The sequence below is a fragment of the Triplophysa rosa genome, linkage group LG2, assembly GCF_024868665.1.
Source record: "Triplophysa rosa linkage group LG2, Trosa_1v2, whole genome shotgun sequence".
Taxonomy (NCBI): domain Eukaryota; kingdom Metazoa; phylum Chordata; class Actinopteri; order Cypriniformes; family Nemacheilidae; genus Triplophysa; species Triplophysa rosa.
Genome location: NC_079891.1, coordinates 6,632,995 through 6,650,662, shown reverse-complemented (window position 1 = coordinate 6,650,662; position 17,668 = coordinate 6,632,995). Strand labels below are relative to the sequence as shown.

Sequence of the window (17,668 nt, the reverse complement as noted above, 5' to 3'; positions counted from 1 at the left end):
GTACGAAAGATCAGGTTTTGTATCTTACAAATTAGTGCGTAAAAATAGAGCATTTTAAATCAATTTAAATCCATTATAGTGCACTTTTCATATACAATAATGTACATAAACAGGTTTATCCAAAAAAAGAATAGTTTATATTATCCTTAAAACATTGATATTTTAGGATTTCAAAATATTTTATTGATTTCCTCTTTCATGGTTAATAAGTTTTTATTTGGAGATAAATAAATCGAGTACATATGATCTATAACTGCTATGCAAATGTATTTTTAGAATGCAAAAAAAAAACATTACTTTGGTCATCAGCTCATGCAAAACTCTCTCAATGCCCAAATTTTCAAAACGTACCGCATCGTAACAGTAACATGTAATGTATTGAACAACATCCTTGAGCTATAAATCTGAGTTCCAAGTATTGTATTCTAGCCTTTGAAAAAAGCACTTAATAACAACAGTGCAAACAAATAATGATTCATGTAGACTCCTCTCCTCACTGTGATCTCCTTTTCTGGACATTCTGATGCTTCACAGAAGGAGGTCCAACACTCTCCTTCAGAAATAGGGTGCTTGGAGAGCCCAAACAATTCAAGACCTCAGTTTCAAGAAACTGGAAGCTGGACAAGCCTTCGATCCCTGAAAGAGACAAAAACATTACCCAAAGTCATCATGGGAGTCAATGGAAAAGAATGTGTAGGAAATCATGGCTTCAGAAGCGTTGTAACATGCGCTTACATAGACTTTTATTAAAACCAATTTCAAAGGCATGTTTTAGTCAAAGAGGGCCATGGTTAGGATGTTTAACTTAAAGAAACTGATAGCAAAGTTCCCTCATACCATAAAAGAAGCAGCTTGTCTATTTCTTCTTTCCACCCAAAGACAAGCTCTCTGTTTTCTTCTTCTGTGCCTGAAGGCAAAGTACCGATTAACCCATGGTCCAAAATATTACGCGAAAGCATCTCAGATAATCTGATGTGCATTTTGGACTAAATCTCATGATTTAGCTGACTGAGTTGAGACGTGATGATATCGAGTGTTACTTCTGCATATGTTAAGTCCCAGAACTTGCTTCTTACCTCTGACATGGCATCATCTATCTGCTTCAGTTCTTCGTAATGGTCACGAGAGTCCCTCAAGGGTTGAACCATGATCTCCTCAATCTGAGGAAAGAGCTGAACGCAGAAGATTTCCTTCATGTCATTATTTCATATTCCAACCACAGTTTACGACTCACACATCAGTCTGTTACCTTCATGACCGTCTCAAACATCGGGATGAGGACAAATTTAATGAAGCCGATTTGTGCCGTTGGCTTGGTGACTTTTTCACGATCCATAAACGGAGCCACAGGAAGACCTTCTGATTTCTCTCGGTCACTCTGCCACGACAGACCAAAAAGCAGTTAAGCTATGATATATTCCATTATATTCATACACAAACAGCCTTGTTTTTTTTAAGTACCTGGATAAAGTATTCCTCCAGCAAACAGTCCACCCATGGCTCTGCCACCTCGGTGGGTCTGACCTCATTCGAGATGTCACAGCACTTGATCAAGACCATCTTTAGCTGTAAAGACAGAGAAATGTAAGATGTATTTGGAAGGCAATCCAAGGAAAACCAATGGAAAAGTTGGGAAATACATACACATTTGATGTGCTCCTCATTGGTAAAGTCAAAGTTGTCCACTTTCTGTTTGAAGGAGTCCAGTATCTCTCCGTGTCTGGCCATGTCCGTCGCCAAAATGAGAGTAATGATTGCCTGCGGTTGGAATCAAAAATATGTTTAGGGTCTTGATTTATATCGCAAGTGACTCAAGCCAGCAGGTGTTGAATCTGAACCTGTCGAATCTGTTTGAATGACTCGGGCTCTATGTTGGCGAATACGTTGCATTCGGGCATGGAGAGGATTTGGAAAGTCACAGCACAATGATGGTTCTCCAGCGGAGAGATGTCATTGTAGCGCACAGCCAGCTCAGTGCGAGCATTAATCTGATACCTGATTAAAAAATAAATTTCCTTAAAATACTGTTTTCAAAATATCAACATTTTTAAGTATGGCTAAAATGTCCAAAAGCTTATTGTGGCCAAGCAATGTTTTTGATAGCAGCAATATGGTAATAAGTGGTAATAAGGAGGCTTGGGGGAAGGGGGTATATGTCAGCAGACATACGTGTTGTTGTATCCCGGGTGGTCCAGGTCATGGCACACTGCTGCAGTCATCAGAATACACATGTCTGTCATAGTCAGCCTCTCCTAAGAACAAAGGCAAGCAACATGTTTTTGTGACAAACGCACACAAGCACACCCTTAACAACATGCATAAATTTGTCACCGTGACCTCACCTGAAGGTTACACAGATGGATCATTCCGTACATCATCTGACTCACACAAAAGCAATGGCGGAAGTTGTGGAAAGGGTTTTCACGGTAATTTTCTTGAATTGCCAGCTTTTGATAAGCAGATAGAGAGACGTGATGAGTATTGTGACTCACTTTAGTGTTTTTCAATAAATCTGATCTAATGTTTGTCTTACCAGCCATCTTTTAAGAGTTATTGGGTTCATGTTAAACTCCTTAACCAGTCCAAGGTCATGATACATATACTCCAAACAGCTAAGCATCTGTATAAAAAAGTCAGTTTACAAATGAAATGCACAATAGATTACTTTTAGTATTACAACTAGTCTACTCTACTCATAGTCACCTTGTGCTATTGAAGTTAATATATATAAAAAAGTAAAAGCAAAAGACATTTTTATCTTAATTGTTTCTCAAAAAACAACAGTAAGATTAAACAAAAAACTAGAGATGCATTGATACTAAATTTCTCTAACAATCCCGATCTGCTGATGCCGATACCGATAGTATGGTGGTCATATTAACTCACATTAACTAATTTCTGCAAATTAAATTAAATTTGTGTAACTTGTGTAACGACTATTAATATTAAACATCAAACTGGTGATGATTCTTAACATTTGCTATAGACAGAGCACAAATTCATTGCATTTTCCTGTCCTCTTTTGATTGACAGGATATATCGGCCTTGATCAACGACAGTTTTAATGTATCTGTCGAGACCGATTATTGACCAATATATTGGTGCATCTCTACAAAAAAAACTAAATAATTTAGAAAATAAAACAAGTAATTTTGGATTAGTTTTGTGCTCCGCAAATCTTTCCACCTTTATGCTGTTATCAAAATCCTTTTATTGTCACTCAACCATATATACAAGTGCAACAGTAGTTGAAAAACTTGGGTACAGTTCCGACCAACATGGCAGTATTGCAGATATGCTAGATTACAAATAACAAAGAATTACAATACTTTACAGTAGACATTTCTTGTACACATTTACACAGTAAACATTTCTGTACAAGTGTTAGACCATAGTATAATGAATGACACATAATTTACATGTAAAAATAGCATAAGAAAAGTCGACAAAACAAACAACAAAGTTGGTTCGGAGCTCAGGATGCAGCAGCCATACTCGGCGCCATCTTGGATTTACTCGGATGCTTGGATCTACTATTCTCCATGTTAATTTGATAACTTTACAGTTATATCAACATATCAATGTTTCTATTTTTATTTCTCTAAATAAATTTGAGGGGGAAACATCTTAGAAAAATAAAAAACAACATAAATATGAAAGAGAAAGCGCAACATTTAAATTGTGGAATTGTGACAAACCTCATTATGTTCCCAATGCCAAACATCAAAGGTGGGCTTCTTCAAAGCTTCTATAGTCTCATGAGAAAGTGTGTACTGCATAAGACACATATAATCATGAAATATTTTCCACAAAAAAACAAACAAACAAACAAACAAACAAACATATCACATGATTATATGTGTTATATGACAAAACGAAAGAAAACTGACTTTTTTACCTTTGGGTAGCTTGGAACGTCTCTCCTGGGAGAGAGTTTTTTTCCATCATCAGTAAAGTTGTATTTGGAGTTGCAGTTCACTCTGGTTTTAAGAGACAAACCAATAAATATGCTAACATTGCAATAAACATAACATAACATCTTTTTAACGGAAACATACAAAATCACTCAAAAACACATTTTAAAGGAATTACTGTGCTGAATGTGTCAAATATTTTCTACATTGTATAAAATATAAAATAGTTTTTCTTGAATCAAACATAATACAATATACAATGCAATGCAATAATAAAATGACATAAAATTAAATATAAGGAATCAGTGTTCGCTTGTACCTCACTCCTCCTCTAGAGGTCATTTCATCCCTTAGTTTCTTCAGATCGTTCTTGCACTTCTCAATTTCCACCACTTTCAGTCCTTCCACTGTTACAATACAAATATTCAGAATGTTAGCTCACAACATCAGCTAGCGGTCAGAAGATGCCTTAGACACACCTCACTTACATTCAACTCTCTTCTCCAGCATGGCCAGTCTGTTGGTCACTTCAGTCTTTATCTCATTAATTCTGAAGGCTCTGAAACACAAATCACACGAATCCCACTGAATACCTTTATCACGGACCTTACATTTACGTATATATGAGAGGATATGACAAGCATCTCACCTGCTGAACTGCTCAGCCACTTGTGACAGAACATTCTGGAACATGTCTTCTTTCTCTGAAAAAGAAACACAACATTTATTGATACAGTCTACTGATGTCTGTTATCATATTTCTGAACTTTTCCTTTACGTACCTCCTCCTTGGCTTGTGGAATGAGGCACAACCTTATACAAACTGCTAGAAAGGAAAAAGCAGGCAGATTCATTTTAGCCTATAATTTATAATCCTGATTTTTGTTTAGATTTTTTTAAATGATCTTTAATATATAAATATCTTACTTTGGATTGTTTGCAGGCATGGTAGGGTCAATAGATATCAATGCTCCTTCTGGGTCAACCAAAAGGATAGCTGTGTTTCTGGAGAGATCGAAAAAAGAAATGAACACATAAACACTGACTGAGCTAGTCATATGTTAGTTTATATGAGAAGACACTGACCTGGCAATATTGGATGATGAATAGAGAAGCTCCTTGATATCACATGGGCTGCAATGTCGACTGAAAACCACCTAAAACCACCAAAGATTATACAGTAAATACTGTGTAATAACTTGCAACATCTAGTGATCTAATTTATAACATCTAAAAATATAGAGCACTTTAGTTCTCTGGACTAATCTTGCTAAAGAAACACTAACAGCACTTTTAGCAACGAGGTGATGGAATTGCAGCCCTGTTGCAATTATGTAGTTTGGGATGTGACATAAAGTGGCTTAAAGAAGTATTTAGACACTTAAACCTAAATATTTAAAAGCTTTACTTTACAGAAACATTAAATGATGTGATTAAACATCTTTCTTGCATTAACAATAATTAGTGAATCAAATACATATTATCACTATGGTTCTTAACCTTCAAGCCATTTATGTTTGAAAAGTTGAGACTCACTCTTTGCACTTTTCCATCCACGTCCAGATAAATCGTTTTGGGAGCATAAGACGAAGAACTTGACCCCATGATGACCTCTGTTGTTGATGAAGGTCTGGATCAGCAAAGTATTCTTTAAAATAAAAAAATTATTTACTTCTATTCAGTTTATATATACATAGGACCAACACATTTATATACCTATCTACTAATTTAAATATATTTGATCTGTAAGCTATAAAACAGATATCTGTAGAATAATGCTGGACAAAAAACAGCAAATAAATCAGCATGTGCCATTCAATCTCTGGCTGCGAAGAAACATGCTGATGAAGGCGACGGATGCTGCCAGCTTCGGTGGGGTCCTCAGCTCTGCTCTTTAAGTAGCCTGTCACTCAGTCCCCTGCTCTCCAGCGTTGCCAAGGAACTGTTACAACAGAGAGCTGACTATGTACTCAATGTCACCTACTGCTTGGAGGCGACATGCATATCTATTACAAAACAGTGACACATGGAATATCAATCCAAACACACTCGATAAAAAAAAGCCACAAGTAAATTATATTGGGACATTACTGGTGATGATTTTATGGACATTAAAGTAAACGACTTACATTACACATTTTGTTTTGAGCAATTTTTGACCATTTTGAACTTTTTCACTGATATACTAAATACATTGATTTACCAAAGGATTGCTGTCAAATGTAGCAATGGATAATGGGAACCATTTTGTTATTGAAGAGATGTAAATACATTTATGAAAGGAGTTTCTTGTCAATCGGATATGGCTAAGAAGGCGTTCGAAAAAGGTTGCAGTTACATTCAAAATGGCAGAAGACAATACCATCAGGGTATTTTTATACGCACAACCTTTGCATTGCTAGCACTATGCTCTACCAACTGAGCTCCGGGAACAACATTGCATTTGTGAACTATTGCAATTTATGACAAGAAACAGCCAATGTACAATAATGGTATTGGTAAAGCATTTAATTGTTTTGAATCTTATTCTTATAATTTTATCAGATCTTTTTCAAATACTTGATATGCATCCATTTGGGACTAAGAACGGTTCGATCTAATTTGAAACTTTTTGTTAGGAACGTGTCTATATATACATACATTTTGTGGAAATCGCATAAAGGAAAAAAAAAGGTGGAAAAAAATTAGACAGCCAGTGACATTATTTTTAGAGCATTTTTAAAACCCAATGATTCAAAGGCAAATTTATTTTAGTTCATACTATTTAAGAGATCTGGATTTCGTGGGCTTGAAACTCATTCTCACCCACTTGATGAGACCTTGAAGTATCCATCTACTTCCTGGTACGGAGGATGTAGAGACAGTGAGGTCAAATTTATTTTAGCCCATACTATTTAAGAGTATAAATAGAAAACACAAAAGCGCTTACCAGGGCCAAGTACAACCCACCAGGTATTCCCTCAAGTTTGAGGTCCAGTGCATGAAATGTAACTTCTTTTAGTGGTGAGGTTGCGAATTGCAACTAACTGCTCACTCCAGCCCTCCCTTCTAAAGCACAGTGGCTGACACAGAACTAAGATGTCGTCACGTTTTCACCTCTTTGCCAAAAGAGATATTGTATTTACGAAACGCGTTCTGTAGAGCAGTTTGTCCATTTAGGCACCTGTAGATACAACATGGCAAATTCCATTCAAGGGCACCCGCAGTGCATGTAGATAGAAATAGCTCATTCTAAGGTAATAAAAAAAACATAACACTTCATTATGTAAGGTCTTTATACACCTTTGAACACATAGTTAAATATATTATATTGCATTTCTGTCAATAGATACAACAAAAAAATGCACACAGCACCTTTAAAGTGATAATTCTGCCAAAAATGAAATTTCTGCCATCATTTACTCACCCTCTTGTCATTTCAAACCTGTATGACTTTCTTTCTTCTGCAGAATACAAAAGAAACTGGTGACCGAACAGCAACGGTACGCATTTACTTCTATTGTATGGACACAAAATCAAGTCAATGGGTGCCGTCACTGTTCAGTTAACAACATTCTACAAAATATCCTGTCTTCTGCGCAAGAAATAAATTCCTAAAGGTTTAAAATGACAAGAGGGTGAGTAAATAATGACATTTCATTTTTGGGTTAACTATCACTTTAATATAGATACATATATACACATTTGTTTTTAAATAAAATACACGGTTACTAAGAGCAAGTAAGTTTACAGCACAGCTGAAAATTCAAGACAAACCTGCAGGGTAAAGGTTAGGACAGTCATCTATACCCTAAAGCTAGAACACCAGCAATGTTCTTCTGTAGATACACAGATTCTCTTGGGATGCTCGCTGTTACCTGGAACTTTAATACGAAGACTCTCAAGCAAAGCCCTGGGAGGAAGCATTTAATTGTGTGTTTACTCTCATGACCTCAATATCAGTGACGGCACGTGCTGCTGGCTAAGCTTCAACCCCATGACCAGCAAACACGGGAAAACACGTCTTGTATCATAACCAGCGAATTCTGAATAACGACAGAGACATGCTCAGATAAAAGGACACTGATGGACATATTTTAATGATAATAAACGATACATTTGAATCAGGCATCAGGCACCAAAACATCCTGTATTAAAATGAAGGAGCTTAGTGATTCTCTCTTTTTTGTCCCGCTCAGGCAAAGGTGTGGATGAGGGCGTGTGACTCTCCTGCTCCACAGCACCTAAGCTTTGTTCTATTGTCAGTATAAAATGAAAGATGAAAGTGTCATGTTACAATTTTCATATAAAATAACCCCCGGGGCATAAAAGGCTTGGCGAGATGGATCGGCCCTTGGTCCCTTTTTGTCGTTTTGCTGCAGGTAATTTTCCATCACAGGTGTGATATTGCCTTGTTCCACGGACAGCTCAGATCTCTTTGAACCTAAAATAAAAGAGCAGATGAGACCAGGCAAACACATTCAAATGAGCAAAATTAAACGTTTCCTATTAATCATTACATTTTCACAATGACAAAAACACAAACAAGACAACAAACAGGTATTAAGTGCCAAAATGGACTATTTATTAAACTAATAAAAATAATACCAAGCCTATTTTAGTTCAAGAACGAACATGAATTACAATCACAAGTCATCATAAGATCTTGTTTAGGAGACAAAAATGGACTGATAATTGCGCTGACATCAGAGGCATAATGACATTGCACTTGTAGTGCAGAAATCATTTTCCGCCTCAACACACAGATCTCCGTCAGTGCTTTGGGAATATGGTGAAAGCTATCAAATCCCACTGCAGGTCACAACCTCTTAAGAATAATTGGGAGGCTAAAAATAAACTAAATTATATCAAATGGCCTGAACTGAATCATATTTATGGCAAGACGGCCCAATTAACTAGAGTACCACGTCTCTGGTCATGTCCATATTTTTGGCTGCATTAGCATCAACTATATCCAATGGCAATCAACCTAAGCAGTTAAAGATATCTGCCAAATGTTAAAAATATGTAATCTTTCAATAATGTCACTGCAAAGAAATAGTTTTTCTTCTTTTTGAAATCTGGAATGGCCAAGTATGATATTGTCGCTGCCCTTTCCAAACCTCGGATGTCCAAATTCGCAGGTTTTCAGGAAAACACAGATCAAATACTGTGTTGTCAATGTTGCAAAGCCCTTTTAATCTTTTTATTGGTTAGATATTCGCAAAACCCAGTGACAAACATGAAGGGTGGCTAATAATGACGACTTATTGCAGAAAATAAAAATCACGAAATATGGAGATACGAGGTTTCCGAAGGACAGCAGCTATATGCTATACTTCTTTAAAAAAATGTTTTCATTGTATTATAAAGTAACATGATACTAACTGGGATGGGGTGATTTAAATAACCCACAAAAACCTTTTCCCCTTTATTAGCAGAGCTGTTTCTGTACATAAGAGCAATATTTGTCAACTGCAAATATTTTAGGAAGCTTCTTACATATTTCACCATAAATGCATAAAGAATGAGTGCAAATTAGGGATGTTCACCCTCTCTGTCTTGTAGTGTTTCCGCACCATCCTCTGATCTCCTTATATACCAGCCTTGATAATAGCTATTGACACAAAAACAAGAGAAAAGAGTGAGTAAAACATACATTCCGTTTCTATTCTATTCTATTGGAATGATCTATTATTGTAACACATAAAATCTCACCAGACAAGCCAGTACGTCCGCAGTAATGAGCATATAGAAAACATTATTCCAACCAGTGGGAGAGATCAACCCAGCCAACAGAGGCCCAACAGCGGCACCTACAGACCATTAAACAAATTACACAACGTGGAACTTGATTCAAGTTATAGAAACGTCACCTGTTTTCAAAACAAACAAATTTAAACCACAAGTCTGAGTGTCTTTGTATACCAAACTTTCTTTTGTTACAATTTTGCGTTTAGTCTGACAACAGCCTTTTAAAAGCATCAATGGAAATGAAAAAAATATATTCAAATCTTATTCAAATATTACATCCTGATTATAACCAGACCTTAAAAAAGCATTTCATTTTGGCATCCTTAACACAGCTTGGGGTGAAAACCTCAAGAGGAAATATTTCATTTAAATCACATTCTCTGCATACCTATTGATCCAGTGCCGTCAATAATGGCCGTAACAGTGGACAGAGCTCTCGAGTTTCCTCTGAGACACTCGTGAGTGCCCTGAAAGATAAAAAACGCTTTAAGAAATTTTACAATGCACTGCGCTTATTACATCACAAGGCGTTTATTGACGTTTTATTGAGAGCACGAGTTAAAGGTCAGTGTTCGCGTGTCTCACTTCAGCCTTTGTTTGTTTATTACTTTTACATATGACCATGTGAAGAGCACATGGAGGAAAGGTGTCCGGTGCTTACTAGGTCAGCTGATACAGCGGTGGTGATAAGAGCGTAGGGTCCGTTCACGAGCGCGCCACACCACAGCAACATGCCTAGATGTCACAGAAGGCCAAAAGATACAGACACACAGGAAAGATCAGACATCGACTTGGCTCCCTATTTGATTCATTTACAAGATAAACTCCCTCCACCTATCTGAGCCACACCATCTTAGTTATGCAAGCAATGAAACATTAAAAGCTGCTATCCAAAATAATAATTTGTATAGCCCATTAGAAAGCACCATTCAATAACATCTAGTGCAGATTTGTCAAATCTGCTTTTACCAGTGTCCACACTCACAGATTGTCGTCGACAAGCCGCTCTGCCCGATCTTATTGAACAAGAAGAGCTTGAGGAAGAAAAACAAACAACATGAGCAGCAGTTCTCGATGGAAAGCGAAATCTGTGAGCGGTCACACGGTTTCACAAGTACACTTGAGCTTGTGGCTGTTCTGGGAACAAGATTTCAGATATCTGTCAAAACTCTAAGCAAACTTCAAGATGTACTGAGAAACAGTGTGCAAAAAGATTAAAAAAGATCACATTTGCTTTGTAGCTCCAAGCATTGCCAGTTTGTTCTTCAAAAGTTCTTTGATTATGCAAATAGAAATCTATCAATTCACAAACCCGTATCAGTGGTAGTGGGCATAAACACAGCACTTTAAACTGAACATTTATGGACTATAAACCTAGTAAATGGGTCATTTTTTTATATTCTGCTCAAACACGAATGTTGCAAAGGTACAACTGGAGCTCACCATAGGAGCTGCAATAATCAACATGGCACAGCAGGTGGTAGCTCTGCCCCCGCTGTAGTCAGATATAAGACCAGCTAGGATGCCACCTAACACAGAAAAACACAACCTTATTAAACATGTCTTTATGTGAAAGACGAATCCTTATAATGTGAAAGCATCTGGTGACCAACATCACGTGCTTACCCACAATTCCACCAACATCGAACAGTGTAGACAAGTCCCCAGCATGTTTGGGATCGAAATGTGCTTAGAAAGAATACAGTCTTCAGTTTCACTTTCTTTAATTGTATTAAAACATTTTTCTTTGTACTAGTAGTATTTTATGTAGGATTCTTACCAACATTAGCAATGTATAAAGGGAGCCAATAAAGGAAAGTGTAGCTGACCAACTTTGCAAACAGCAAACATAAGGAAAACTCCACAACACCCTGTGAGATAAAGACACCATTATAACAAAAGCCACGTGTCTGTCCAAGCTGCGACTCTAATTTATGCTAAAAAATCTTCCAAAATGTTGAGAACAATATTGTTCCTTTTGTTAGCTATTGGCAGCAAATGCCTTATGTGTGGGAGTGACAGCATGTCAGGTATTTGAAGCCAATTATTTTGATGGGCTTCAGTATTTATTTATTATATTTTTATAGAAATATTTAGTTGCACACTTTGAGACAAAAATCATACATTTTTGTTCTAGAAAGGTTTCAAGTAGCTATGTATTTCTATCTTAGTTTATGCACCTGCCTTCGTCCCAAATGAACTATGTATCTAACTCAAATTACCTTTCATAAAACTAAACCTGCATTTTGTATTTTTTCTGCCCGTTATGTTTCTATACAGCATTTTTTGCCACATCCCCCAAACTGAACACACAATATCTGCATGGAAACATTGTGATTGACACCAAACATGATAACCTCCTAAATACAGGTGCAGAATGTAGGCATGTCTGGACTGTCCTTTGCAGGTCAACTTTACAACATCACACGATCACTCACAGGAATCTTGAGTGCACTGCAGAAGCTGATGGCCTCCGTGTGCTCCTCCACAAGCTCCACGGCTGTTGAGGAGTGACAGCTGAAGATCTCCTCATTACTGGATGAGTTGCTCAGGAGAGCTTCCTGCTCGGCACTCTCCTAAACACAAACATCGAGAAACCGGTTAATGGTATGTATTTTAATGTGGTTAAACATACTTTGCACAAACAAAATATTCACTGTGGTAAACCAAATAAAAATTGTTTAAGAACTCACATGATGTTGTGGAGGAGTACAGTTCACATCTTCAGGTTCTGAAAAAGACAAATCATACGTTTTAAGCCGTACAGTTTTTTTCCTGCTATATCAATAAAATGCTTGAGTTAGGTTAGATACTGCTAAAACATACTTTTTACAAAAGTGCTATTAAGTGAAAGTTATTATTTATATATATCCCTAACTTCTAATCCTAGGGAATGGATTAAAGGTATAGCTTGAATGCACTGAAAATCGCTTTGGATAAAAGCATCACCCAATTAAAAAAATAAAACCTATGCGGAACTTCTAATATCTTTGTTGACATACTACTTACTTTGTTTTACGTTCCTCTTTATTTTTTTCACTTTGCTAACAACATGCACACAAACATCATAAAACAATTTCCCAACTAGTGTGACTTACTTTCAACCAGGAACAAAAAGCACAGGACTCCAGTGGAGGCGATGATGATACCAGGCACAATAAAGGACAGGCCCCACGCAGACGACACGTAGACACCAGCAATGAGGGAGCCCAGAATGTTTCCAACCGAGGTGTGAGAATTCCATACTCCCATAATAAATCCACGCCTGCATGCAAAGAGAACAAAGAGGGTTAGTCAGATTTACAGCACAAACGTAATATTTTTTTTCACTTGACATTAACTAGACCATGCAGGCTGCTTATGTTAACAAACAGCTATTTAGGAACGGCTTTAGCAGACATAGCATTGGTATTGAGGTCTGGTTCCATTATAGCGTGGAACACCCACTTTTCACAATTCACAAAGGATGAGATCAAATCTCGCCTTGGATAGTCTGTTTCACTCAGAAACATGTCACAGTTCTGAAGTAAGAACAATTCAACACGGCCACCTTTCTTAAGCACAATAATTTAAAACTTTGACTTGGTTTAAGTTTTGTCACAGAGCAAAAGTGTTTGTACGTTTGTGGAAAATGTCGATGCAAACACAATTCTGCACTGTCAACACTAAAACTAACAAGTAAGCAGCACTTACTTTCCCTTCCCAAACCAGTTCCCAACACATGCAACCACAGCTGGCCACCCCGTAGTCTGCACAAGCCCATTTAAAACCTGTAAAAGAGGGGGAAAAGAGAAAAAAGCATGGTCATAAGTAGGCTTGACTTGCACATTGGCTGGACAATGTTTAAAGGAAAAGTTCATCTCAATATCAAAATTGTGTTCTTTTTTACCCACATGATGTTAAACGTGTTTTAAGACCTCCCGGCGTCTTAGAAACACAAATAAAGATGTTTAGGTGACATCCGAGAGATTTCCAGGCCTCCTCACAGACATCATGGTTATAGTTGTTGTCAAGGTCCAGAAAAGTTCTAATGACATCGTTAAATAGGTCCATCAGCTCATAGTAGCGAGATCACTTAAAGGCGGGGTGTCTGATTTCTCTTAGCCGTTGTTGACGTTCAAATCACCAAAACAAACACACCCCTACCCCCATCTTTCGCTTTCGTCAGCAGCTAATGTCCGTCCTGTGCACCTTACTGCTGATTGGCTACAAGGTTGTTTTGGTATTCGGCCCGACTCAGTTGTCTAAAGCGTAATTCGGAAATCGGTTACCCCGCCTTTAAGCGACGAGAATACTTTATGTGCAAAAAACAAACCAAAGTAACGACTTTAATCGATATATTCTCCTCCGTCTTGTCAGTCTATGGTGCGCGTTCTGTGGGGGCAGATGCCGGCGTTCTGACTGACAAACCGGAAGCGCAACTCTGTGTTTACAAGCAGACGCACGCTGTATATAAGCTGATCTTCGAAAAAAGTCTGATGATTTCGATATTGAGGAAGACTTGCACGTTTTTGCCCAACCAAATGCGCATGCGTTGAAGTGCTCTCGTGAACGCGCACCATAGACTGACAAGACAGAGGAGAATATATCGATTAAAGTCGTTATTTTGGTTTGTTTTTCGCACAAAGTATTCTCGTCGCTTCAAAAAAATTCAATTGAGCCACTATGAGCGGATGGACCTATTTAACGATGTCTTTAGTACTTTTCTGGACCTTGACAACAACTATAACCATGATGTCTATGAGGAGGCCTGGAAATCTCTCGGATGTCACCTAAAATATCATTATTTGTGTTCCGAAGACGCCGGGAGGTCTTAAAACATGTTGAACGTCATGTGGGTGAGTTAAAAAATAACACAATTTGGATTTTGAGATTAACTTTTCCTTTAAGAGGTCAAGTAATCTTCCTGATTCAGTCATGTGCTCACCATATGACTCAACATATGACAACATAACTCGAGGTTCAGTATAAAATACCTTAAACATTACGAATGCTTAAAATCAAACGCTTGCATCCATCTCCAATAATTCACTGATAAATATAAAAAGATTTTTAAATCATTTCTTGCTGAATTTTTAATTCAACTCATTACTGACAGGAAACATGCCAAGGGAAGAATCACTTCTGCTTTTTTTTGTTTGGTTCAGAAATGTTGTGACTCAATCTGTTGTTATAATGGTTTCAAATTCAATTTTTCTCTGAATTAATATTTAGTCCACCTGATGTACTTTATAAAATGGACATGGCCGTAGCTTACCTGAATAAGGCAGTAATACCACAAAGAATGGATTTTCCAGTAAAAACCGAGACCAAACAGAGTAGTGAAAAGGCCACTGAGAAGCATCCCTGATGTCAGGTAGTACCGGAGGGGCAGACGCTCTCCAAAAATGCCGCTGTTAATACAATTCCAAATACAAGTGTGATATCTCAAGCACAAAGCGTTACATACCCCATTTTAATCATGAGACCCCAACATACCTGAAGAACATGCCGATCGCATATGCAACAAGAAAGCAGTTGTCCAGCACTCCAAACAGGTTCTGGTAATTTTTCTGGTCTGAAATAAATAGATTGTGAATGAATATGTGAATGAATGCACTTACACAGTCCAATGTGGTGAGGAAGCAAAAGAAAAGGTCCAAACTTACCAAAAGGGGACCAATCACACCAGGTGTCATTGTCGGTGATGTTAAGGTCAGATGGATGAATGACATTAGAGCAGTTTCTATGCAGTTGACTCTGTAAACACAAATCGAGCAACCACTAACAAAGCACTATGTATGAATTAACATGCACTTTTTTTCTGCAAAACACCAGCTTGTAATCTTTTTAGGTCACGGCTGCAATCAGATTGTTAATTAATGTTGGGTTTCCTGAATTGCCTTACCTTGACGATACTGATGGGCTTTCGAGAGAGGTGGTAGCTAGTGTAGAAGACAAACGTGAGCAAAAGGATGAAGAATCTGTACCTGAGCCAAAAGAAAATATATCTCAATAAAGGATTTTACAATTCAAGTATTAAACATTAGTAGGCTGGGAAAATTCAATTCATTGAACAAAAACCACAGTCAAGCTGTAACAGAAATGAAACCACATTACGTGACTTACAGGAAAAACACCTTCAGCAAACACACAGACACACTAAAGGCTCTATGTCATTTTTTTGTAAACATTTCCTGCGGGGGATGCATTAGTTATACAGAAAACCAGTGAGCACTATGCACCACACAAACCTACTGTGCAACACTTTTAGGTGAGTTTTGTGCTTAAACACTTTTTAAACACTTCAATAACTAAGAAAGTAATAGCCCTGATTTCCCACTGTGATTGTGATTATGTAAGCGAGTATAAACGAAATGAAGGAATAAAAAGCGCATTTACAGCGTTTCTCTCACTTTATTGATGATTAATTGCGAACCTTTAAGCAGTGCCTAAAATCAATAATCACGTCTTTTAAAAAGACTCACGATGAAAGGACATATATTTAAAACTGACAGCGAATGTTTCTAGTAAGTATAACAAAGATGACATGTTTACATGGGCCTACTTACCAGCTGTCTCTAGAGAAAGATGTAATGAGTTTGATGCCTGGGGCCAGCGATCCCATTTTAACAGGTACCTTTGTTTGTCGCGTTACAAAAGCGCTTTACTAAAATTTTTTATCGACGTTATAAATTAAATTAAAAAATCCATTTTCACAAAAACTATAAAAACGCAAATAAAGACCTCCACGAAGAAAAATCAAGAACTGAAATGTAAGTTACAGCGAAACAAGCTGACTAAACACGTTTCGGGTCTCAGATCAGCTTGTTTTTACAACCGCGTAAAATCCTTACGAAAACGACGAGTCTGAAAAACATGTTCCTTAATGCTTCCGGCGATACAAAACCAGACGTAAAAAACTGGCTTTTCAATTAAAGTCTCTGAGACGTACTGTCATTTCCTAATTCCAGAGGTGGAAAGCACTTACAGCGCCCCGAATTTCCCAAAATTTCCATGTTTGCCTGGACCGTCTGGTTTTGAAGCCGGTTGCTGCTATTAATACCCGTGTTAAAACATCACATGAGCATTAATTGATCTTTAGCATGTGTGTTAAAGCTATACTGTCGCCATATTCCTGTTTTCCATACCGGGCGGGCTCAGGCACACTGGATTTGGTGGTGTAAGCACGTGACATGGCGTGACGTCACGGAATGACTCGTTAACCCTTCATTGGCAGAGACGGCGTATTTCAAATTATACGATTTTTAGAAAGTACTCGGAGCTTCTTTTATAAAAACGATGGCTGCTACAATGTATGTGAAGAGACCAATGCGCAATAAATATTTACACTCATTGATGATGATGATGTTAATAATAAACAAAGTTATAAAGTTGCATAGGATTGTTACATTGTTGTACAGTTACAGACACATTTTACAGTTCAAGTACAGGTCAAGGTCGCCGCAAAATGTTAAAAAATATGTGCTTTTTGTTTTTAATAAGTAGAGGCTGATATGCAAGGTCATCTTTTTTCATACAATGTAACAACTTGATACAATACAATAACTCAATGTACAAAAAAACCTAATTAAAAAATTGCATATAGTTGACTTTTCTGTGTTGTTATCTGGATGATGGAGCTGTCAAGTTTAACAAAATAAATTCTGAATTGAGCATTATTACAGTGTTAAATAAAAAACCCACCTGTCCTCTGCTTGGTTGCTTATACAAATTCTGTAGTTCAGCTGTATGCCAAATGTTTAAAAAATATGTGCTTTTTGTTTTTAATAAGTAGCGGCTGATATGCAATGTCATCATTTTTCATACAATGTAACAACTTGATACAAAACAATAACTCAATGTACAAAAAAACCCTCATTTAATAAATTGCATAAAGTTGACTTTTGTGTGTTGTTATCTGGATGATGGAGCCGTCAAGTTTAATAAAATAAATTCTGAATTGATCATTATTACAGTGTTAAATAAAAAACCCATCTGTCCTCTGCTTGGTTGTTTATACAAATTCTGTAGTTCAGATG

General features: G+C 37.2%; 2 protein-coding genes across 6 annotated transcripts; both read right to left on the bottom strand.

The window, feature by feature from the left end:
- Positions 1–172: 172 nt before the first annotated feature.
- On the bottom strand, positions 173–7,851 carry pde9ab (phosphodiesterase 9ab). Of its 3 annotated transcripts, none has more exons than XM_057362602.1 (21): positions 7,671–7,851; positions 6,844–7,077; positions 5,451–5,856; positions 5,001–5,071; positions 4,842–4,919; positions 4,697–4,740; positions 4,564–4,618; positions 4,403–4,473; positions 4,234–4,321; positions 3,899–3,980; positions 3,699–3,773; positions 2,534–2,620; positions 2,343–2,447; positions 2,170–2,252; positions 1,839–1,995; positions 1,645–1,758; positions 1,462–1,566; positions 1,250–1,378; positions 1,077–1,172; positions 838–907; positions 173–636 (listed from the first exon to the last, which is right to left on the bottom strand). In XM_057362602.1, exons 3-20 carry the CDS (start codon positions 5,517–5,519, stop codon positions 857–859), a joined length of 1,560 nt encoding a protein of 519 aa, XP_057218585.1. In that variant the 5' UTR covers positions 5,520–5,856; positions 6,844–7,077; positions 7,671–7,851; the 3' UTR covers positions 173–636; positions 838–856. The 3 variants fall into 3 exon arrangements, with proteins under 3 accessions (XP_057218585.1, XP_057218594.1, XP_057218603.1); XM_057362611.1 differs by having other exon boundaries at positions 5,451–5,562; XM_057362620.1 differs by lacking the exons at positions 6,844–7,077; positions 7,671–7,851 and having other exon boundaries at positions 4,697–4,737; positions 5,451–6,314.
- Positions 7,852–7,966: 115 nt separating this feature from the next.
- Positions 7,967–16,822, bottom strand: slc37a2 (solute carrier family 37 member 2). 3 transcript variants are annotated; one of them, XM_057362643.1, is made up of 18 exons: positions 16,199–16,821; positions 15,535–15,616; positions 15,296–15,386; positions 15,126–15,204; positions 14,905–15,040; positions 13,341–13,417; positions 12,746–12,912; positions 12,341–12,378; positions 12,086–12,223; positions 11,428–11,518; positions 11,274–11,336; positions 11,091–11,176; positions 10,633–10,681; positions 10,309–10,382; positions 10,036–10,114; positions 9,612–9,709; positions 9,396–9,510; positions 7,967–8,337 (listed from the first exon to the last, which is right to left on the bottom strand). In XM_057362643.1, the coding sequence occupies exons 1-17, from the start codon at positions 16,252–16,254 to the stop codon at positions 9,442–9,444; spliced, it is 1,473 nt and encodes a 490-aa protein (XP_057218626.1). In that variant the 5' UTR covers positions 16,255–16,821; the 3' UTR covers positions 7,967–8,337; positions 9,396–9,441. The 3 variants fall into 3 exon arrangements, 2 of the variants coding, with proteins under 2 accessions (XP_057218626.1, XP_057218616.1); XM_057362633.1 differs by having other exon boundaries at positions 9,446–9,510; positions 16,199–16,820; XR_008965104.1 differs by lacking the exons at positions 7,967–8,337; positions 9,396–9,510 and having other exon boundaries at positions 9,673–9,709; positions 10,617–10,681; positions 16,199–16,822.
- Between the last annotated feature and the right edge of the window lie 846 nt (positions 16,823–17,668).